Here is a 23,404-nt window from a genome sequence, read left to right on the forward strand (position 1 = left end):
TCTGCTCGTCTCCCCTCTCCCCGTCCTTATGCCCCACTCCTCTCTCCTGCCTCACCCGGCAGCTCCCATAAGTTCAATGCCAAGGTCAAAACGGCCACGACTCGTAACCGTGTCGGTCGCGATATTCGCTCGCTGCCGAGAGAAGAAGCCGCGGCCGTGTGTGTTCGTGTTTTCATCGGACATTGTGTGTAGTTCGTCGTTGTCGTTCCATCGCGTATTCGTCTTTAACTTTTCTCAGTCGCGTATATCCGTGCACGAGTTTTTTTTTTCTCCTCGACGACGTACTTTTCGTATTTTACCGTCGCGCGACTAACCTACATACGAACGCGATCGGCGGACATGTTGAGTCGCACAATGTCACCGAGTGTTTTGGATTATTCGATGCACGAAAGTTCCGGACGCAAGAAAGGAGAAACAGTGACAAGGATACGCGTGTGTTACGAGCTTCGATAATGTAAATCGTGAATGCGTCGTCTGGCATGATTCATCGAGTGCAGAAGGGAAAAGGTCACCGTGACAGGTGCGTTAATGTATTCGAATGGAAAACGAGAGTAGCACGTTCTGCGTCGTGAATGCGAATGCGCGGCGGACAAAAAATGGATATATCAAAATTCAGGATCGACGGTAGTGCTTGCAGGACCCGGGACAAAAATCGATACAAAAGACACGGATTATCGTTTTTAACGTTATTGAATGCGTTGGATTAACGTAACTTTATCAAAATTTATTTTACAATATACTGAGTTAATTGTCGCTATCAATAGTAAGCCAGCGTTACTCAAATCGGTCATAAATTCCAAAGTTATAGAGTTGCAAAATATCTAACACCCCATTTTTTCGTAATTCAAAAATTCTAATGTGCCACAAAAAATTCGAAAATATGAAGGTTCCAAAGTCCCAAGTCATCCGCTTTTTAAATTTAAAAATTTCTCAAAGTTCCAAGGTCAAATTTCAGTCACTTCCGAAAACCGAGTTCAGGAATTTCTAATATAAACTATCTCGTTCTCTCCTTTTTCCCTCGACCGCGTTGACGTCACGAGACAAGATGGCGGTTTTTGGTAGATCCCGGGACAGATCAGACCTCTGTGTGGCGCGGGGGTGCTTCGACGTTCCCGAGTACGGTTACACGGTGCAGTTCATCTTTGGATACACGTATCTAATTCCTTTTATATCCACTCTAAATTCGGTGCTGTATCCGAGGTTTCGTACGTTTGAACAAGACTTAACCGTACACGGGTTGATCGCTGTCAGTGTCAAGGTTATTGCGGTAAATCACGCGACACACATATTCGCTGCTCGTTCAGCATTGGTTGATACAGCTAGGGATGTAATACCGTCCGTGCAACGCTCAACTAGATAATCTATAATCATTATATCATTATTGTGATGTAAGCCTAACCCATATATACTTCGTAACACGATCAATTGATCATTCAGACTTTTCTGACTTGCTTTTTATCCGCCGTTTCTGCATTGTCCTCTCGACATTGCCACGGCCGGTAATATCGATTACCGTGTACTATGTCTATCGTCGATATAGCGCGGACTTTTAACCTTGACCCTTGTTCTCCCGGAGAGTTTTATGTGTGCCAGCTTGGGCGTGTTTTATTAGTAGCTAAACACACGAAGTGTTGTGTACCTTCTTTGCAATATCGTGCTTAAAGAACATTTAAAAATTTTCTTACTCCACGACAGACAGAACTCGTTTCAACATTCACTGTAGACACGCGAACGGGGATTGCATATAAAAAAATTGACATTCTTTCATAAAAGAACTTACATTAGTGTACCAATTTTTGAGTTGCACTGTACATCTGCTGCGTCGTTAAGAACTTGCTTGTGTCACCGTTTGATTAATCTCACTTCCGCTCGTTCGAGATGTTATTTTTTTATGACGACAGTTTCTCTATACCTTTGTTACTTAAGTCGATCCATTGCATAATCAAAGATATATAACGAAGGCGACCGACACGCGTAATATATTACAGTTTTTGTGTTTCGTCTCGAAGTAACGTGTCATATCACGTTCGCGTAACATATGTACGACACATAAGGCAATGCGGGAGGGAGAAGTACACGCCAAATGTTCTCGCGTGTTGGTCAGTCGCGCGTGTGTATAATATGATTCGTTCGTGAAAATAGCGAGAAGACGAGTCTTATTGGTTTATGTTCGCGCAATCAACCGTGTGAATCTCGTTAAACGTGCCGAAGCGAACGCGTCTGCAACGCCCCCAATGTATTTTCGATGCAATTACCTTGAGGCTTATTATTAGAGATCAGTTTCCGTGTTCCGACATCACAATTTTTTTTTTATCGCATTTCAGTATTTATAGTCAAATACGTTGTTACCATACAAGTTTCTCTTGCGACTCTATTTACTGGAACGTCGTTTTCTTCGTTTGTTACAGGTGATAAATTTCGTTTGGTTCTTGCGACGACCTTGAGGGAGGACGGCTATCCGGATGGAGGGGAATGGAACGCGACGGAACAGGAAGGTGGCTCCAGAGCAGACAGTTTCGAATACGTGATGTCCGGTAAAGTTTACCGAATCGAAGGTGACGAAGCCAGCAACGAACCTAGCAGTAGACTGTGAGTATATTTTATTAATTATAACTCGTAACAGAATAAGATGATAATGGAACAATAAAATTTTTATTATTTCCTATACGTCAGAGCTTTCGTTTTATTTTCGTAATTTGTTCCAAATTGAAAAACAACTGGAAACATGCGATTTGAAAAAAAATGACTTTATCAGTATCGTTATTTTATTCTGTTACGATCCATCGTAATCGCCTCGCGTATCTCCATGCGTACACGCATGACACGTCACACTGTGACGTCATTCGCACGCGTCGCCGTGCGTAAACGCGCCCTCTTTCTGCCGTGATCTCTGATTGGCTCGCTTCCAGTGCTCAATGAGGTTCCGTGAGAATTTTTCAAGCCTCTTAGTCCTGGGTATCTTCATTGCTCGTAAAAACGATATTTAATATTCGTACGATAATAAAAACCGAATGTGTTGTTCCACGGGTCATATTCCACGCATAAAACCACTAAAATACGTGTTAAACTTTACTGCGTTGTGAGATATAATTTAACACGCGTTTTTTGAATTTTCGCGACTAACTTTGTGAACTTACTCGAAGTAACAATAGCTATAAAATAATTATATAAATAAAAACATAAGTTAAAACTATATACAAATATTATCAGTTGCATTAAAAAATGCCTACTATGAAATACCAAATTGATCAATGAAAATACTTCAAACTCATCTAAAATTTAGATGAAATTATGTACGTGTAATAACAGTACGGTAACTAATAGAACTTTTTAAATTGAACAATCGCGACAAAACGTTAGGGAAAAGCGGAATAATGAAGGGGTCCCGCGATAACCTGATTCGACTGACTTATCGTTTAACCTTGAAACTTGATTCGACCGTGTGTAGTTAACGTATGCGGTAAAGGCCGCTTTCGATGTTTGACCAATGTAGTATCGCAAACGAACTTCTAACATCGAATGTGTATGGAATATCCTCTGTGTGTGTGCTTTGAAGATAGAAGAATGCAGCGTGGCCGACGCTCGATAAGATAATGCCGTGTAAACTCGCGAAACGTAAAGAGAATTTAAATCATTTCGATTATGTAATCGTTATCATTTATCGATGACAGTGTTCTACACACGTATTTTTCCATTGGTGTTGCGTAAAATTTTCATAGACAATTATTGTCAGGTTAGGTTAAGAATTGAATTAATTTACCCAGAATTGAAATTTTATCGTCGGACGTTAAGTTAGGAAAGTGAAATTGAATTAATTTAGGTTAGAATCACAATGGGTTGTTAATTTTGAACGAGTTCAAGTTTTGACAGGAACTTCCCGCCATTTTGCTCGAAGTACTTAACGTCACGTGACATCCCTGTCGGAGCAAAATTAATTGGATGAATAGGTGCTTGTCGTTAGGAGGAAAATGATCGCAAAATCGATCAGTTTGCGACACTTCGCAATTTATTATCTAACTGGGGTTGTGGTAGGGGTCGTCTGAAAAAGTAATTTGCTTTCAGGTCCTAATGCTTCTGTATCGATTTATTGATCTGTTTATTGCGCATAGTGCTTTCTTATTTATTCTACTTCAGTTGGACGTAGCTTTATTGTGTTTCTTTAGGTGGTTTTATAACACAAACTTATATGGGGTACTCGTGTTTAAAAATTTTTCACGAATCATGTTGCATCATTTTAGTCCCACATTTTCAAAATTTCACACTTCAAAAGTTCCAAAGTCTCCCAAAATTTCAAAGTCCCGAAGTTCGATAATAACCTTACACGAAAATAAAGAAAACTATTTAATATCACAAATGATGACCCAACTGATAAAGAAGAGAATTCCGATGATGTTGATACGACCAGAAGACTCAATCTCCAGTTCTGCGTGCTTTAAAAAGATATCGACGATCGAGGAATTGCAAAAAAGGTAGGATTTATCATTCAACTCGTTCGGTCGGTAAAAGCAGAACGGAAACAGCGAAATAAGCTCTCGGAGAATAGGGAGCCACTCTGCGTTCACTCGGTGGGTAATGAAGCGGGTGAACACAGCTGGTGGTATCTCAATTTTCTGAGGGCGTTAGCAACCCACGTTGAGTTACCTGCTGGTCTCTATGGTGACATGGAATAACAAACACCATGCAATGTTATCGAGGATAAAAAAAAACACTAAACAAGAGAAACACATAACACAAAACAATTCAATCGCACACATGAAATCACATAATTCCTTATTTAATAATTCTTTGACTTAAAGACGAACAGTCACTGTGTTCAAATAAATAATTATGATGATCTCGAGCACGGAGTATTCTTTTTGGATACATTCTAACAACGAGAGGAAGAAAATGATTTCAATTTAACGACCAACGTGTCTCTTGATAAGTCCACTGAAGGGACACGACAGCTGAGAAGTAAATTTATTGATCGAGGTCGCAACAGACTCCAGAGTGGATGTAACTGCAGGTACGCACCGAAGAGATAGTTTTGATCATCGTTGATCTACGATTTTAATTCAGTTCTCATTTCGTGATAATGGTTCAATTTTGTGGAAAAGAATTTCACTAAATAAAAGTGACCTACACCGTGGTAAAATATGCGATACATTTTTCTGTGATGCGTACGAGACAAGAGCTTGCGCAGTCGGCGTACGCGGTGGACATGCGCGGTGCACTTGCGCGGGCATCGCAGTCGCGCATTTGAATTCAGTGTGGCGCGCGACGCGCGTTAAGATGCGCACAAGGTCGTCCGGGCTGTCAAAATCAGCTGACGCTCTGGCGACCAATCAGCTGATTCTCCCAGCAGGAGACTTTCCCTCTAGAGCCCCTCGAGACATAGAGGGCGCTCATTGTCGACTGTTCAATCTTCCTCGAATAATTCATTTCATAATCGACTAATTTAACATTACACCAACAAATTTAATTATAATAAATATTTTCTGTCGGTATCAGAAATATTTATCGACACATATTATCCATATTTTACTAATTTCAAGTCTTAACAAATTTAGCATGATTACGTATCCTATTACAATCAAGTTTAAAAACTCACGATGCAATATTCAATAAATGTTTTTGTAAAAATGCTAACTAGAGGTATCAGTATGCATCTGTTAGATCACTCTGATGCATCGCGTGACATCATCCGAGTCATTATCGCAATTAATGGTCACAAATGAAATTAATTATAAGTGGCTTGGTCACGATTGGAAACGTACCACGGAAATTAAAAATCTGCTCGACGTACGCGTTGACAAACAGGGAATCAACGGATGTGGGCGGACTAGTCAAGGTCCGCATGTATTTCAACGACTTGTATAATTTTTATTTCCAAAATCTTAGTTGATAGATTTTACTCTACATTCTTTTTGTAGTTACAAATTTTCTAACCTTCGTCGCTTTTCGTATGGAACCTTATCATTTTGGGGTCTGCATATCACTGATATTCAAATACCTATTATAGGTAGCGTACCTGTTAACTTATTAGAAGTAATTTATTCCGAGTAATTTATTTATCAGTTCTCGTTGAATGACAAAGATCATATATTAGGCATAACGTTTTTTCCTCAGTATGGTTTCGTCGGCAAAAGCCCAGGGCCGTCAAAGCTTTCCGTCTTCTCCCGGTGTGTCGTAAATATATCCTCGGCGGAAAATTTAACTTGGACGTCATTCGATGTTGCTTTACCAGAAAACTCGAGGGAGAAGAGGGAGAGAGAAGCGTGTAAAAATGTCGCGTTGTAGTTCAGCGACGAAGCGAGGGGCCGAATTACGTAAGGTTGTGCTGCAACGGCGGCAGCACGCGTTTTTGGCAGGTGGGCTCTGTTCCTCTAACGGGCACATCGTACACTGCGGAAGTTATCATTTTTTCCGTTTCTCGCAAACACGATATTCGATCGTTTGTTCGCGCCACTTGTCGTACGTTACTGGTCAACTTGTAGCCTTGTACTCTAGCGGCAATCCACGTCGCATGTGGACTGCTCGGAAGAGCGGAAGAAGGAAGGGAATGCGACGTGTCACGTAATGCTAGCATTATGCAAGCCAGTCTCGACCGTTTAACAGCTGATCGCTTTTAACGTCTATCTACTATTTTTCTTAGCTTACGCCTGTAATGTCTTTCAATTCTTGCTCCTAAATGTTGCGTATTTAAAAATTTTCAGAGTTAACTCAAATTGACAAGTTTCCGAAATTTTTAAAGCGGACAATTTAGAAATTCTTAAATTAGCAAATTTGGAAATAAAAAATTCACAAATAATTGAGGGGATGTCAAGAATCAAGAATGCTTGGTTATATGATTTTTTTCGTTGCTATAGTTTGAAGGGCCATATATCGAGACTCTCATAATTCCAGCGCTACAGCCTCAAAGAACCCATAATTCCGAAAATTTTGAATTATCCCCCAACTCGATACAATAAAAAGTTAATCATAACAGTACCTTAAAAAAGATCCAATCCAATACATTGCATGACAAAGAAACTCTTGTCAATACCGTCCTAAAACCTCCGTGTTATTTTGCCGTCACAGATGTACACGAATTGAGTTTAAGCCAGTGATTGACGTCACGCAGAGAGCGCAGAAGGGGTCACACAAGATTCGAGAGAGTTATTCGATTATGTTACATTAAACCGTATTCCGAGAGCGTCACAATTTCAGCCTTAATGCGTGTACTCGGTAGCCTAGCGTATCTGCAATTCCACATCCAGTTAGGGTGAGTTGTAATTCCGTCATGGATACAGAGTACCCACGTATCTAATACCTCTTAGCTACGTATGCGTCTATCGAGCGGTATCGGTCCAGTTTGAGGCGGAATTATTTCGATAATCCAACCGCGTGTTTTTCGTTCGACCGATCTGGGTCAACTCCCTTCAACGACGTTCGACCGTGCAGCCTCCTCTTCGTTTACGAGCATCGCTTTTTCTGCGCGTACAGGAATGATTCGCGTGCTCTTGCTGCGTTTGTTACTTATGTGTAGTGATCGGACATTGTGTTCGGTACTCTGGAAATGGTTGCATGTAGCTTCGGAAACGAGTTACGAATGTTACGAGGACTTTTATCGAGGGTTTAGGTCTAAATTGTTTACATGGTTTTGTGATAAAACGTCGAACTAACAATCTGCTTCTTCTTGCAGAATGTTAAAAATTACCTACAAATTGTGTAGAAATCAGCTAAACGTTATTTGAAAACTAGCTGAATATTATCTGGAAATTAGCTGAACAATCAGTCAAATATTATCTGGAAATTAGGTAAATATTATCTAAAAATTACCTGAATATTATTTAGAAAGCAGCTGTACATCTAAGAATTATGTAAATATTGTCTAGAAATCAGCTAAAAAATTATCTAGAAATCAGCTGAACATCTAACATTCAGTCAAATATTATTTGGAAATCAGGTAGACATTCTCTAAAAATTACCTGAATATTATTTAGAAACCAGCTGAGCACCTAACAATTATGTAAATATTGTCTAGAAATCAGCTAAAAAGTTATCTAAAAATCAGCTGAACATTCAGTCAAATATTATTTGGAAATCAGGTAGACATTCTCTAAAAATTACCTGAATATTATTTAAAAACCAGCTGAACATCTAACAATTATCTAGAAATCAGCTGAACATCTAAATATCTGAAAATCAACTAAAATTATCTAGATGATCTCTGAAAATTAAATTTCTATAGAAAATGCAATTTTGTACCAACTCCATGTCAAACGTAATTCCTTTTATTATATCAAACATTTTCCCAATTTGATCGTATTATTTCAAATCGTTGTTCAACGTGTACGTTCATAGAAGAAAACTTGCCAGAATACATAAACAGGATTTTGCTGTGCCGCGTGTACCAGCTTCCGTTTCGAAGCGGATATTCGTCAGGCTCTTCTGACCAGTTGTTCCCGGACACCACGAGCCCCAGGCTCTCCGGTTCCCAGGGGTGACCCAGTTTCATTTATCCCCTCACGATCGTCCCGCACCTGCCTGGCGAATCTCCACCATCTACGTCGATTCTACGCCTACGCAGAGATTCACCAGGCTTTACAGATAGAGATAATCCCATCTGTTCCCTGCGACCCACCTCTTTTTCTATTACTTTTCTATTATTCTATTTTTCATTTCTAATTTTCAAATTCTCAGTTTTTTAGATTTTTGAATTTCCATATTCTCAGTTTTTTAGATTTTTGAATTTTCAAATTTGCAGTTTTATGGATTTGGGAATTTCCAGCTCTTTAGTTTTCTGGATTTGTAAATTTCCAACCTCTCAGTTTTCTGGATTTGGAAATTTCCAACCCTTCAATTTTCTAGATTTCTAATTTCCAACCCCTCAGTTTTCTGGATTTCTAAATTTCCAACCCCTCAGTTTTCTGGAATTCTAAATTTCCAACCCTTCAGTTTTCTGGATTTGTAAATTTCCAACCCTTCAGTTTTCTGGACTTGTAAATTTCCAACCCTTCAGTTTTCTGGATTTCTAAGTTTCCAACCCCTCAGCTTTCTGGATTTCTAAATTTCCAACCCTTCAGTTTTCTGGATTTGTAAATTTCCAACCCCTCAGTTTTCTGGATTTCTAAATTTCCAACCCCTCAGATTTCTAGATTTCTAAATTTCCAACCCCTCATTTCCCCCAATTCTTAACTCTCCAAACCCTCATTTCCCCACATTCCCAAATTTCCAAACCCTCACTTCCTCAAATTCTCAATCCCCCAAATTCCTCCCCTATCAAAAATTCCATCCCCCTTCCCAAACTTGAAAACCAAAACATTCTCACGAACCAAAACTCATCTTAACTTTTTCCCATCTCTTTCTCACCATTTTCCATCACAATTCTCTTTCAATATCACAATAATAAAAACCCTCAGCCATCATAACTCTCATAAAAAGCAAAAGCGTTCTTCACACTTTCATTTAATTGGAAGTGCAGATAGCGACTGTACATCCTGCATAATCTCATTGTTACTCGAGTCGCTCTCTGTTCAGTATACGAAGGCCGTACACGTGTTCCACGATGCTCTTTGTCCCTCTAACGATTATGATCCTCCGGGTAGTGCACAAGCGCACCCTCGCCAGGAACTCTCTCCTGGGAAAAGGTCAGACAGTCAGAGGCCAACCTATGAAGTGAAATTAGGTCAACCCCTGACGGCCGCTCGTGCATGAATCCCCCGCTTCTCTCGGTCATCAGGGGAAGAGGAGTTCACCTTGTTGCGCCTGTTGTACGTTCCTCCACTGTTGCCCGCAGGGCTTTCGAAAAGTAGTGTGTTTGTGTAAGAACGGAGAGGGAGATTTATTCGCTGTTATGGTAAGGAGAAATTATTTCCGGGGTTACGAGGTTTTCAAATTTTTTATTTGAAAATTCTGTTATTCTGTTGAGTATTAATATTATCTGCAATATTTCTGTGTTGGCTTTACTGTATAAGTTTACTCAACGTGAAGGTTTATATAATTCAGGAAGAATTATTGCAATTCAATATGCATATATTTATGCAATTTGCGGAATAGTAAGTTTGAACAATTAGCATTTGAGGAAGATAAATAGTGACTTAAGCAAATAAGACTTTAACATTTCAGGTAGTGAAAATAAAATAAGTTTTATATAAAAGTAATAAATGAAATTTATTAGCAGTTCTGTAAAAAGCAATAGTTTAGTTAAAACATTCTACAGATTACCTTGAAATATTTCATTTTATCAAAAAGTATCGCTTAGGAAAATTGTTCACATTGAGGGGCTTATGCACAGCATTGTAAGTTAAGAGCAATTTGTCGATATTCCATCATTTATTCAAGCGAATGGAAGCATACCCTGACGTGTCCTTGGCCCTATTACCGTGCAAACTATGGTACCCTTAACGTGTCTGAAGGTTGAGTTCGTATAAAGACATGTTAGTGTCTCCTCCCCTAGAAGCGAAAGCTGATTACCGAGCGGAATAAGGGTGTTCTTCCCTTACTCCTTGACTCTGCCTTTTCAACCTTGCTCTCTACTATCTGGTAAATTTAACGAACCTCTCGATAAATCCTTATATCCCTTTTCCTTTGATATTTCGAATCACATTCGATCGCTTTTATACGATTGCTACGAGGTTCAAAATCGTTTTAGAAGTGGGATCAACGTTTATTTTATTTTTTAACACTTTTGATCATTTTTGCAATTTTTTTATGTTCATGGTTTAGGACTTAAGATAGTAATTTTAGTATGGGTTGGTTTAATGGGAATTTTTAATGTACTTGAATTTTTAGTGTTAACATGCTTGAACTTTTGGTCTTAACAAGTTTGAACTTTTAGGTTCAACATGCTTGAATTTTTGGTCTTAACATAATTGAACTTTTAAGTTAAACCTACTTGAATTTTTAGTCTTAACATACTTGAATTTTTAGTCTTAACATACTTGAAACTTTTAAGTTAAACATTCTTCAATTTTTAATCTTAACATACTTGAATTTTTAGTCTTAACATACTTGAAATTTCAGGTTTAACATACTTGAATTTTTAGTCTTAATATACTTGAAACTTTTTGTCTTAACATACTTGAATTTTTGGTCTTAACATACTTGAACCTTTAAGTTAAACATACTTCAATTTTTAGTCTTGACATACTTGAACTTTCAGTCTTAACATAATTGAATTTTTAGTCTTAATATACTTGAAACTTTCAGTCTTAGCATACTTGAATTTTTAGTCTTAACATACTTGAACTTTCAGTCTTAACATAATTGAATTTTTAGTCTTAATATTTTTGTAACTTTTTGTCTTAACATACTTGAACTTTCAGTCTTAACATCCTTGAATTTTTAAGTTAAACATACTTGAATTTTTAGTCTTAATATACTTGAAACTTTTTGTCTTAACATACTTGAATTTTTGGTCTTAACATTCTTGAACTTTTAAGTTAAACATACTTCAATTTTTAGTCTTAACATACTTGAACTTTCAGTCTTAACATACTTGAACTTTTAAGTTAAACACACTTGAATTTTCAGTCCTAAAATATTTGAACTCACAGTTTTAATACTTCAACTTTGAAGTTCAACATATCTGAACTTTAAGTCTCAAAATACTTTTACCATACTCGAATTTCCAGTTTCATCAAACTTGAATTCTTGGAACACAAATTCCAAGTTTCTTATCTTTGAATTGCAAATAAGCGTGATGCCGACATGTAAATCAGATTTTCTATATTCGGCTTATAACGCGTGACAATGAAACAAAAGGGTTAAGGAGTTAATGTCCGCTTTCGTAAGCATCAGCATTTTGCGTGTTTCCTCGAGCAGGGAACACGACTAATGAGCTCCACTCGTCAATTTAGTCACCTTTATTCCCTTTCTATCGATGGAATATTGAAACGCTCGTTCCAACGTCCAATTTGTGTCTCCGTAAATAAACACAACAGGAAGTAGCTCTCTTCGAGGTTGAATAGTCGGGTGGAAAACAGAAGCGTTTCCGGGTAACAGGGGTGTGGGAAAGGCTCGAACGCGGAAACGTTGGAGAACCCCCGGAGTCGATCTCGACTGTTATTGACCGAAACGTATGCTATTCCACCCCCGTGTCTCTCCCTCCATTTCCGGATGGGATTACGGGAAGAGTGGGAATCACTGACGTCATTCCGCGAACGCGTTACCACCATAGAAAAGAGGTGACGATAGAAATTGAGGAGCACGTGAGGGGAGTAAAGGAAATTGCGTGCGAATCAAATTACAGTGTGTCGAAAAAGTAACCAAACTTTTTAAATTTAAGGAAAACCATCTATTAAAGATGTTCTCTGAAAACAGTATACCTCCCCTCCAAAATACAACCGCCCTTAATGCTACAATAAAAATAAATTTTGACAAAATAATTCTTGTCTCTTTATTCAAAAAGTTATTCTTCCGACACACTGTGTATCTCTGGAGGAAAAGAATTTGCATGAAGCAGCGTAAAAATCCTACCGCGATTGCTATTCAAATTGTTCGAACGACTCCCTGGAAAAAGGTGGTTTATTTTCTGAATAACTGGGACGGAAGAGAACCTATTCTTATCGAACCAGAAAGTCAGAAGTGCTGAGTCGATAATGTTCGATCACGCGATATCGCGTGAACAGGATTTTTCACTAACCTTTACCATTTTTAGAAGCAATAATTTTTTGTATCAATTTATCTTAAAATTTTCAAGATCGTAAGCAATTACAATATATTAAGGTTTTGACCAATGTTAATTATTTTTAATAAAATTAAACAACTTCCACTATTTTAAGGTTTCGACCAATGTTAATTATTTTTAATAAAATTAAATAACCCCACTATTTTAAGATTTCGACCAATGTTAATTATTTTTAATAAAATTAAACAACCTCCAATATTTTAAGGTTTTGACCAATATTATTTTTAATAAAATTAAACAGTAAACATTGACAGCCATCGTCACCTTACACATACACAAAGACAACCTTTAAACATGACTAAGATCCGGTAATTAATTTTTTCATTTGCAACTTAACTATCGAGAGCCAATAGGTCTCGTATAATTTCCAAGGACTCGTAAACGACGAATCAGATTGTATTCCGTGAAATTAAGGTCAAGTTAAGCAAAAGCATTATATAGGATCTCTCAGCTCGAGCCTTTTCCACTTCCTGGATGGGGGTTGAAACAGGCCTGTTAGTCGGCTGCCAATCGCAGCCCTGCAGCTCGATCCAATTACTCGACCTGTCTGTCGTATCGTGCTCGAGAACGTCGAGTTACTCTCGCGTCTGTGTTGCGCACACTATCGCGTGAAAGATTACGATCAAACTAGATTAAAGGATAAAAATCTAATGAATCTAGAGGTTATTACTAGTTTTTCGGGTTTACTGTGGATATTTCTTGATGAAAGGTGATCTGAAGATTAAATGAAATTAATTCGTGAAACCTGTTATTCATTTTATTTTATTCAAAAATTTCGAAATTCCTAATCCTTCGAATTTGCCAAGATTCGTTAAAATGAACACTTCAGAAAAAAGACCAAACCCCCGCCAGTTTCGACGCGTATAAATTAACCGAAATACATTTACCAAAAATTAGAATTCCAAACGTTAAAGTATTGGGTCAAACGTTTGTTTTCATCGTCCAGAATATATGGGTTATTTAAATTGATCGGGAAAATTTAAGCCCTATAAAATAGCCTCCGTTGATTGGATATCATCGACGGTGAGTAATCTGATTGGTTCCGACTTAGTTACCCCCACCATCCGTCTCTGAACGAACCAACTGCGTCGTTATTCGTTCGCGTTCTTTCTTTATTGCGTTTTCCCCCTCTCCCTTTTTCTCTTCGATTCCGTCACACTTGGACGCGTTTATCGCGCGTGCTGAAACCGTGACATTGAGTCGCAAAGAGCTCGTAACAGTTCCGGACTTTCATAGCTAGAATAATCAACTGGTATGTATAGCAAAGCAGTAGCGTTCGTTCGTTCGTGTGTACCCGGGGGCCACGTGTTGCTTCGACTACCCTCGTGCCCCTTCGTGCGTCTCCGGCGAACGCTCGGTTTCGAAGTAGAAAAGTTCGAATCAGACAGGGCGACGCGGCCTTCGAGACGCGGTCTCGATGTTCAACCGGTTTTTTTTTAGATTCTTACTCTCGAACCCCTGGGGATAATTTTATTGTTGTTTACAAAGTTCTGCCCGGGACGTCCTCCACGACTAATTGACAATCAAACTATCCTTTAAGGTTACTGTCCATCGTAATTGGCTTCACGTTCTAATTTAATTAAAATGTTTCGTTGGCGGAACCGGAGCATGATAGGAAATATATTTATATAGCGCTATTTACTTTTATTAAAAGTTACTTCCTATAGAAATGGACTGGAAATGTTTCTGTATTTCATAATATTAAATCGAGAAGTATTATTTCAACTTTTTGAAAGGTTAAAAGTTTATTCTTATTAATTTTATACTTTTCACGATCTAATTCCTGAATTCTTCCGATACCATAGCCAACTGCGCACGAGTTCTGTCGCGAAGCCAAAACCCGAGTTTGCGTCACTCGAAAACAATACCCGCTTTATGATCCAAACTTACCAATTGTGCCGTAAGAAAAATTTTCTCGGCTTATGTAATTGAACGATGAAGGGTTTATCGAGTATCATCCCCATCGACTCGTATTAATCTGCCTGCCATTCGATCTCGTAAGCCAATCGCTTTGTGCAGGTCCTTCCTAATCGAGCTATTAATATCGTCGTACATCGGGTCGATTAATATCGAGCACGGTGGCTTCAACAATACACGGTTCTCGAAGCCAATCGATTGTCCCGATAATATATAGATTGCGCTCGATGATTGGCAGCGTCTAATTTTGGATTTGTGGAACACCAGCTTTTTTCCACGGCTTTGTACACCTGACGGGAAACACACGGTTCAATCACGAATGATCGCGGTTTCGTGCAACTTCGGTGCACTCTTTATCGATTGAATCTGTTTGGGTTCAACGACCATTCCAAGATTGACGCGATAATAGTAGGCCAGGACTCGTGTAACTTTTAACGCTGAAATGACCGAGTTAAATACACTATTTGTGAAATTCATACAAAGTATTTACTATTGAAGTTGAAAAATGTTCTTCATAAATAAATTAATAAATATGTAGTTTATTTAAGTTGACATTTTTTTAGATTTATTATTGAGGTTGAAAAATAAACTTCATAAATAAATTAATAAATGTATAATGTAAGATATAGATTCATAAATAAATTAATAAATATATCATTTATTTATGAAGTTTATTTTTCAATTTCAATAATGAATCTCAAATTATTTCAACTTAAAGAAAATATATATTTATGAAGTTTATTTTTCAACCTCAATAGTAAATCTCAAATAATTTCAACTTAAATAAAATATATATTTATTAATTTATTTATGAAGTTTACTTTTCAATATCATTAATAAATTTCAAATAATTTTAACTTAAATAAAATATATATTTATGAAGTTTATTTTTCAACTTCAATAATGAATCTCAAATAATTTCAACTTAAATAAAATATATATTTATTAATTTATTTATGAAGTTTACTTTTCAACATCATTTATGAAGTTTATTTTTCAACTTCAATAATGAATCTCAAATTATTTCAACTTCAATAAAATATATATTTATTAATTTATTTATGAAGTTTACTTTTCAACATCATTTTTAATTTCAAAGTATGAATTATACCCTGGTAGGTTTAATTATGCACCAACACAAGGGGCTATATAGAATGGATATCTTCTGAGGGACTTTCATACTTCCCCAAATTCTGAAAATTCCAAATGTCCATATCCTCCCCTAAACTTGAAACGCTTTAACGTGCAAGTAGGAGCATAATTAGGGTGCACCCCATAGAAAAACGATAGTTACGGCAATGTCATAATCGTCGGCCTTACATAATCCCCGGCCGCTTGAATTTAGTCAGCCATATTGGTGCGTCTGTCTCTCCACTTGTATCGAGTAGAAGGGTCCGTCCCCGGTTCTCGACGGTAATCGACTCTCGACGCTGGGTGTCGGATGAGTGGGTGGTGTTACAGGGACGTCGTGGATGTTGCCGCAGAGCGAGGGAGGGGAACGGTGCGAGAAAGAGGAGAAGGAGAAGGTGCCTAGGTCCCCTCCAGTCGAGCAAGTTGGAACGCCGGAGAGGGTTTGGGGGAGAGGGTTAGGCTGGGAGGGGTAGAGAGGTGGTACCACAGGGACAAACGGGCCGCGACCGAGAAAACGACGCAGGAGCGCGCAGGTGCACTTTCCTCGCGTTACGTTGTTTTACGAGACAAGGACTCCGTCGGAATACTTGTAGTTTACATTGCGAACCTTTCTTCCAATTTCTCGTGCTCTTCAAGAACACCGTGTGATAGCGTATCAGTTTTCGCACCTCTCTTTAGTCCGTTAACCGTCGCGGCCGCGGTGTGTCGTGTGTACGTGCGCTGTGTATTCCACGATGACGAAAGTGAATCCCACACCGGGTAGTGGTGGTGAGTCTGTTCCGTTGGCAGTGGAGGTGGTGTTCTAAGATTAAGTCGTCGGCCCAGGTTCCGTCCACCTGGCAAGGGAGGCTGTTTGCTCTTTATCATCCCCTCCACTTCGCCCCTGTCTTCCACCGCGTTTGGCAACGTTCGTTGGGTCCTTTTTGCCTCGTCCTTTACGCGCTTTCGTCATTGAGCAATTCAATTGATTTTTTCGAGCTTTTTTGATACCGAGTGAATAATGTGCTATCAGATATGTTTTGTGGTATCGTGGCATCGATTACGCAGGTGAATATCGACGAGCAGCAGAGTCCAGCTGACGTCACCAACACGTATGATACATATGTGCTAATTTAGAAATACTAGCTTTACGACGATAGTAATTTATGCGGTTCCGTGGGTCTTTCATTTTCATTTATTACCGTTCGGGGAAAATTAATGAGCGGATTAAAGTCTAATTGGTGTTTGTATTATTGGAGAAAATCTGTTTACATTGTATAGGGATATATTCTTATATCTCAAGATATGAGATATAAGAATTAGAAGTATATTTATAAGAATTATATGTTCTAGATAAAATTGCAAAAGTCAAGTACTTGTTTAGGCTGTAATCCTAGCTCACTAAATTTTATATCTCTGAAATTTTGTGTCCCTATTTCTAGTTCCTATATTTCAATAGCTGTAACTTTTCTGATATTCCTATATTCTGTTATTTTTTTAGTTTAATGCTTATAGACTTGAATCTTCTTATGTCTCTATTATGTCTAGTATTCCTAGTATATCTAGTATCCATAGTATTACTAGTATCTCTAGTGTCCCTGGTATCTCTAGTGCCCCTAGTATCTCTAATATTTCTAGTATCCCTAGAATCTCTAGTGTACCTAGTACCTCTGGTGGTCCTAGTACCTCCAGTGTCCCTAGTACCTCCAGTGTCCCTAGTACCTCTAGTGCTCCTAGTACCTCAGTATCCCCAATATCTCTAGTGTCCCTAGTACCTCCAGTGTCCCTAGTACCTCCAGTGTCCCTAGTAACTCTAGTGCCCCCAGTATCTCTAGTGTCCCTAGTACCTCTAATATCCCTAGTATCCCTAAACTAAAATTATCCTACTCTTTGAAAAATTATCTACCCAAAATTATTTATTCCCTCAGAACCCACGAAGTCGTAAAAATTGCAATTAAAGTGAACATTTCTCATTACATCCATTCACCGATAACTTCGATAAAATTTCGTAGCATTAATTGATTGAAATTACTCTTCAAATGGGCGTTCCATTGCGAGTATATCAGTCATCAATCAATTCATTGTAAATGAATCATTAGCACGTGTTCTTTCAATCTACTTTCACTAAAAAAAGACCAAACGATAATGTAATCTTATCAGAAGACAAATTTTCGTGACTCAACTCTGTGTAAAATCGAGTTATGTTTGCAAGATAGGTATAGTACCTTAGTTCTTTAGGTTCTTGGTTTTAATTATATTTACCTTAAGTTTAATACTGAAACTACTTCTATGTTATAATTTCATTAGTCATAAAATTTAACAATTTCTTGGCTACTTTACAGTTTTGAAAACCCTGATAAAATTCTTAGATTATTGGTACTATTATATTATACAATAGTTGCAAGGTTTTTAAGACTTCCTTTATTGAATATGAAAATTTAAAGGAAAGTTTTCTTTAGTTTATCAGCGATCTGGATTATGTATGAAGAAAGAGAAACTTGAACAAATAAACTGGAAGAAGAAAGTTTATTATGAGGTGCATGTTGAATGTACATGGATAGTACTGGGTGAACATGATTGATACGGACGTTAAAAGTAAAAGTACGAGTGCAACTAGCAGGTGGCGCGTTTGGTGACTTTATTCTCTCTCTCTGTTTCTCTTGCACTACCAAATATTTTTATTTCTATATTTTTAAATTCCTAAGTTGTCAAGTTACTAATTTTCCAAATTTCTACTTTTTCAAATTTTTACATATTCAAATTTCTACATTTTCCAATTTCTGCATTTCCCAGTTTCCACATTTCTCAGTTTCCACATGTCTCAGTTTCAACATTTCCCAGTTTCCACATTTCCCAGTTTCCACGTTTCCCAATTTCCACATTTCCCACTTTCCACCTTTTTCAGATTCCACATTTCTCAATTTCCACATTTCCCAGTTTCCACCTTTTTCAGATTCCACATTTCTCAATTTCTACATTTCCCAGTTTCCACCTTTCTCAGATTCCACATTTCCCAGTTTCCACATTTCCCAATTTCTACATTTCCCAATTCTTACATTACCAAATTTCCAAATTCCTCAGTTTCCAACCTTCTTCCAAGTCCTCTTCGCGTACTCTAGCCCATCCGACATAAGGCCGCGTTTACATTAGGCAAGCCGTACCGGAGTACGGAACAAGGTTTAGTACAAAGTAAGAAAAATTCAACACTACCTATTTGCACGGGCCTCCGACACGGCTTACTTGCCTAATGTAAACGTGGCCTAACCCGATCCCAAAATATCGGGTACCCGCCCCTACTAATCGTCGCTAACTATAAGTGGACCGTTTATTTTGAAAGTGGTGTAAGTCCATTTGCATGAATATTATTTTAAACTACCTAAAACAAAGTATAACTAAATTACATATAAATCAATCATAAAAAAAATTGCTAAATTACCAATTTTAATATAATTAACTTACATTCTTTCAGTCGCATATAACCTTAAATATCCTCAAAAAAAATTAACCACTTTCAAAATAGATCCATATAAGTTAACCTTTAATTTTGCCAAAATAAATGAAAATACACCACTTTTAATATAAACGGTCCATATAAGTTAACCTTTAATTTTCCCAAAATAAATGAAAATACACCACTGTTATTATAAACGGTCCATACAAGTTAACCTTTAATTTTTCCAAAATAAATGAAAATACACCACTGTTATTATAAACGGTCCATACAAGTTAACCTTTAATTTTCCCAAAATAAATGAAAATACACCACTGTTAATATAAACGGTCCAAGTTATACCGATCAGTCACGATATATGTCCACCTGTAAAACACGCGCGTGTCCTCCCTAGACAAGCCTAGCCGAGGTCCAAATAACCATGAGCTTTTTCGCAACCCTAAAACTCGCGCGCGACACACAGAGAAACCTTCTTCTCGTAGTTGGCGCGAGAAGAGGTCCGACGGCGTTGCGTGTGTGCCACTTCTCTCTCTCGTTTCGAGGTTAGGTGGACACATTTACGCCCCGTGGCCCAGCGCCACGCAGCTTGGCACAGCTTTTTCGGCCATCGTTGTGTAACACGTCGCCCGTTTGCCTCGCACGTTAAAGCGCTTTTACAAGCGCAATGTCGTACCGTCTGTGCCTAGTCGCGGCTAGTTCTCCTCACGAAGTCTCGGGCTACGGTCTTTTTTTTCTCTGCGTTCTTGTTTCGCGACTCGTCTTTTCGGGTGTCACACAGTGTCGAACGGGATTCGGTAACGCAACGCGGAGGGAAACGTAAGAGTGGCAGGATAGAGTGCTAAGGGACTTACTTAGCTGCGTAGTCTTCTTGATGGTTTTTCGGATAGAGGCTGGTTCAATAGAACAGGTAGTATGTGTTGTAGGTCCAGTTGTAGGACCTGGATTTGGGATCTTGTTCGTTATTCTGGAGGGATAGGAATTGTCCTCGTTAGTTGTCTCGATTTGTTCTCTGTAAAAATGTGTTAAGCTATTTTGTTCTAAAAGTCACTAGTTCAGAAGGAATTTTTAGTTCATGTTGCTGAATGTTACACTGTTAATCGTGTATCTTGTTCAGCCGTTTCAAGGTCAATATATCACAATTAATCTGCACAGATAAAATATTAAAAGTAAAGTCCTTTTACTGTGTTATAAAATAGGAGAGTCTGTTTTACACTAGTAAGTTACTAGCATAAACTAGAAGTGTTTTATACTAGTAAGTTACTAGCATAAAAAATAGTTACAAATGTATAAATATATTAAATGTACCATTTCTCAGTAGCCGAGTTAAAATATTTTCTGAAGTGACAAATTTTCCAGAACAGATAGCTTAACATTTTTTATAGCTTCACAAAGAAAACAAGTTTGACCTTCAGTGTCCTCTACGCGTCCACCTAAAAACCGATTGCATCAGATCTGTTGATATAACTCTGATCCGAGACATTTTCCACGATATTCATTTCCAAGATATTTCAGCTTGAAGTATCAGGTGACTCACTCTGTATACGTTGGGATTCATGATCCGCTGACGCTTCCATCATTAAAACAACTAGAAACCAGAAGATCCGTTCTATCGCCTCTGCGCATTATGCCATTAGAGTGGAAGGCAGAATCGATCGTTAAGCTCGTTTAGCGGCAAAGTGGTCCAATTACACTCGCTGCTCTGTGGCTTTACCTCGTCTGAAAATTACGTGGATTGTCCCGTTAGATAGTCACACTTACCATTGTTTTTGATATCAAAATCATCTTTGTAATTGTAACGAATCAAATTGGGAGGAAAACGGTGGTCTTCCGTTATATTGCCACTCGCTATATTGCCTCTTGTTCTATTGCCAGTTTCGTAATCTTCATACGGCGCAGTCTATTCGTTATAATTGTGTTGCAATCTAAGGAGATGGCATGTCGCATATTCCCTCGCGTTATATCGCCACTCGTTATATTGCCACTCGCTCTATTCCCAGCTCCCTATCTTCATAGATCCCGCTCTACTCATTGCAATTGTGTTGCAATCTACGGAGATGGCATGTTGCATATTCCCTCGCGTTATATCGCCACTCGTTATATTGCCACTCGCTTTATTCCCAGCTCCCTAACTTCATACGGCTCAGTCTATTTGTTATAATTATGTTGCAATCTAAGGAGATGTCATGTCGCATATTCCCTCGTGCTATATCGCCACTCGTTATATTGCCACTCGCTCTATTCCCAGCTCCCTATCTTCATAGATCCCACTCCACTCATTGTAATTGTGTCGCAATCTACGGAGATGGCACGTCGCATATTCCCTCGCGTTATATCGCCACTGTACAATTTTATAGCCTAATTTGCAATACATCAAAACTGTAATTAGAATAGATGCTCAAGTGAAGAGCTTCGAAATTTATGTAGTCAAATAATTTTTGTGTCGGTGCAATTCACCAATGTTACACTTCCCACGTCGAAGATTCCTAACATTAAAAATTTAATAATTGCGAAGTCGTTGATCTTTGCACGAGTCATACAATCGACGGCAGCACGCACGATACAGCAATTGCATCTTGCACGTTCTTCCATTTGCCTTCTATATTCGTACATCGTGGACACGCATTATGGGAGACCGATTTGGCACATGCACCGGGCTCTACTTTCTGGAACAGGCTTCCCTAAATTGTCTTTCTTCAAAGATCCTTCAAATTGTTTTATAGGTCACATTTTTCTGACATCTGGTCAAATTTAGAAGAGACCTGATATAAATCTGACAGCTCTTTATCAATAAATAGTACAGATTGATGGCATATAGGTTGAACGTATCTCTTACAGTAAATACTTGACATTTGATAAGTGCCTTGAGTGCCTTGAGTATCTCTAAGTATCCATTTTTCATGTGTAGTTGAATAATCTTCAAACTAAATCTGCCTTTAACAAACAACAACAAGAACAACGCTATTAATAGCGTGTTTCAGTTGCTTGCCTACCAAGCCCATCTTCAACATCGCTATAAATAGTTGTTCATCAGCGAACAGAGTTAGATTTGATTTTCCGCTTGTTCCGCCTAGCTCTAAAGTTCTCGTGTACCTGAACAACGTTTTTTTTAAACAAATGAAAACTATTCTCGTACGGTAACTGAATTATAAAATTTAACTGAAAGATTAATTGCAAATTTTCGTACCTTAAATTTCAAAGATCTTTTAATGAAGAGCCAAAAAGAATTCGGCATAACGCCTCCAATCTTTAGAATTTTATTGAGAAATTCTTTGAAAATTGTGTTCTGTCTGAAAATAGTTTCAAGTTAAAATTCTTCAAATAGTGAAGGAATTAGAAAAGAATCGGCATTCTGTCGATGATCATGTTTACTATAAAATGGTAGTAGAACGCACGGATTGTGTAACAAAAGTGTAGATAGAGTCGAGGAGAGTGCAGCGCCATTTCTGCTCGCAATTGCTACTAGTCTACGTCGTCATAGTTCACCGTGGTTGCTCTACGGTAGCGTGACTGCTCTAGTCGTCAACTAGTCGTCGCGCGTGTCGCTTGCATTCCCTGTTTGATGCCATATATTTCGTCGCGAGATTCGTGTGCGCGGCTATACAAACATGTATTCGATGTATGTGTTGCTCTCGTGTTGTCCATCGATCGAAATCAACTTTCTGTCCTCTGTTCCGTCCTCGGGTTAGGTTACAACGGTTGACCGTTCGCACACGTGTTCCCTCCGCTTCTGAAATAAATTGGATCAGTCGATTCGAAGTTGTTCCGTTTTAAGGAAGCCGTAATATGTTTAGGTAGTCGATTTGCACGATTTTTATACTTACGCAGGATTTCTAAGAAGCGACTTTTTGTCCCTGCAAGGTCGTAAGGTCGTAGAGATTAATAGTTTCACGAAACACGCATCTTGTGTTTCGGTAGTACGTGTCTAAAGGTTGTCGAGGTGTCGTAAGCTCGCAAAATACGCGATTTATAATTTAATTCGTATAAATAGTACAGAACATAAATAACAGGGAACCTATAAGACCTCGACGCGTAGATTCCATGACGATTTCGACGAAATAAATTCTTGTGCACAATCCAGACTCTTCAAGGTTATAATTGTGTAACATTAGGATTTCGTTTTGCATTCCGCAGACGAATCGTGAGTTGCAGTTATCGCCGATGGCAGGCGCTCGAGAAAAAAACCAGTCCGCTTGTTTTTCGAGTAGATTTAATTTTATCTCTAATTCGTTCACGGTGTGGTTTCTCTCGATTGCGTAACTCGATACATCGTCGGC

General features: G+C 38.3%; 1 protein-coding gene and 3 long non-coding RNA genes across 10 annotated transcripts in view; 1 reads left to right on the plus strand and 3 right to left on the minus strand.

Annotated features, from left to right (window-relative positions):
- The window catches only part of Rpb8 (DNA-directed RNA polymerases I, II, and III subunit Rpb8), a 67,113-nt gene that overhangs the window by 36,884 nt on the left and 6,825 nt on the right, over positions 1-23,404 (plus strand). For all 3 annotated transcript variants that reach the window (XM_012290262.2, XM_076536339.1, XM_076536338.1), the window contains one exon: positions 2,409-2,589. In XM_012290262.2, coding sequence (XP_012145652.1) covers positions 2,409-2,589 — 181 coding nt within the window. The remainder of the gene's footprint in view (positions 1-2,408; positions 2,590-23,404) is intronic.
- LOC143265250 (uncharacterized) lies at positions 193-2,411 on the minus strand. 2 transcript variants are annotated; one of them, XR_013039587.1, is made up of 2 exons: positions 1,453-2,411; positions 193-1,361 (listed from the first exon to the last, which is right to left on the minus strand). It is a non-coding gene; the product is annotated as an uncharacterized LOC143265250 (long non-coding RNA). The 2 variants fall into 2 exon arrangements; XR_013039588.1 differs by having other exon boundaries at positions 1,440-2,411.
- On the minus strand, positions 11,404-16,977 carry LOC143265249 (uncharacterized). Of its 2 annotated transcripts, none has more exons than XR_013039586.1 (3): positions 15,681-16,977; positions 13,540-15,006; positions 11,404-13,366 (listed from the first exon to the last, which is right to left on the minus strand). It is a non-coding gene; the product is annotated as an uncharacterized LOC143265249 (long non-coding RNA). The 2 variants fall into 2 exon arrangements; XR_013039585.1 differs by having other exon boundaries at positions 11,408-14,110; positions 14,543-15,006; positions 15,681-16,976.
- LOC143265251 (uncharacterized) lies at positions 19,383-22,938 on the minus strand. 3 transcript variants are annotated; one of them, XR_013039591.1, is made up of 3 exons: positions 22,523-22,938; positions 22,315-22,417; positions 19,383-22,220 (listed from the first exon to the last, which is right to left on the minus strand). It is a non-coding gene; the product is annotated as an uncharacterized LOC143265251 (long non-coding RNA). The 3 variants fall into 3 exon arrangements; XR_013039590.1 differs by having other exon boundaries at positions 19,383-22,413; XR_013039589.1 differs by having other exon boundaries at positions 19,383-22,417.

Source organism: Megachile rotundata, chromosome 10 (assembly GCF_050947335.1).
Source record: "Megachile rotundata isolate GNS110a chromosome 10, iyMegRotu1, whole genome shotgun sequence".
NCBI classification, from domain to species: Eukaryota; Metazoa; Arthropoda; class Insecta; order Hymenoptera; family Megachilidae; genus Megachile; species Megachile rotundata.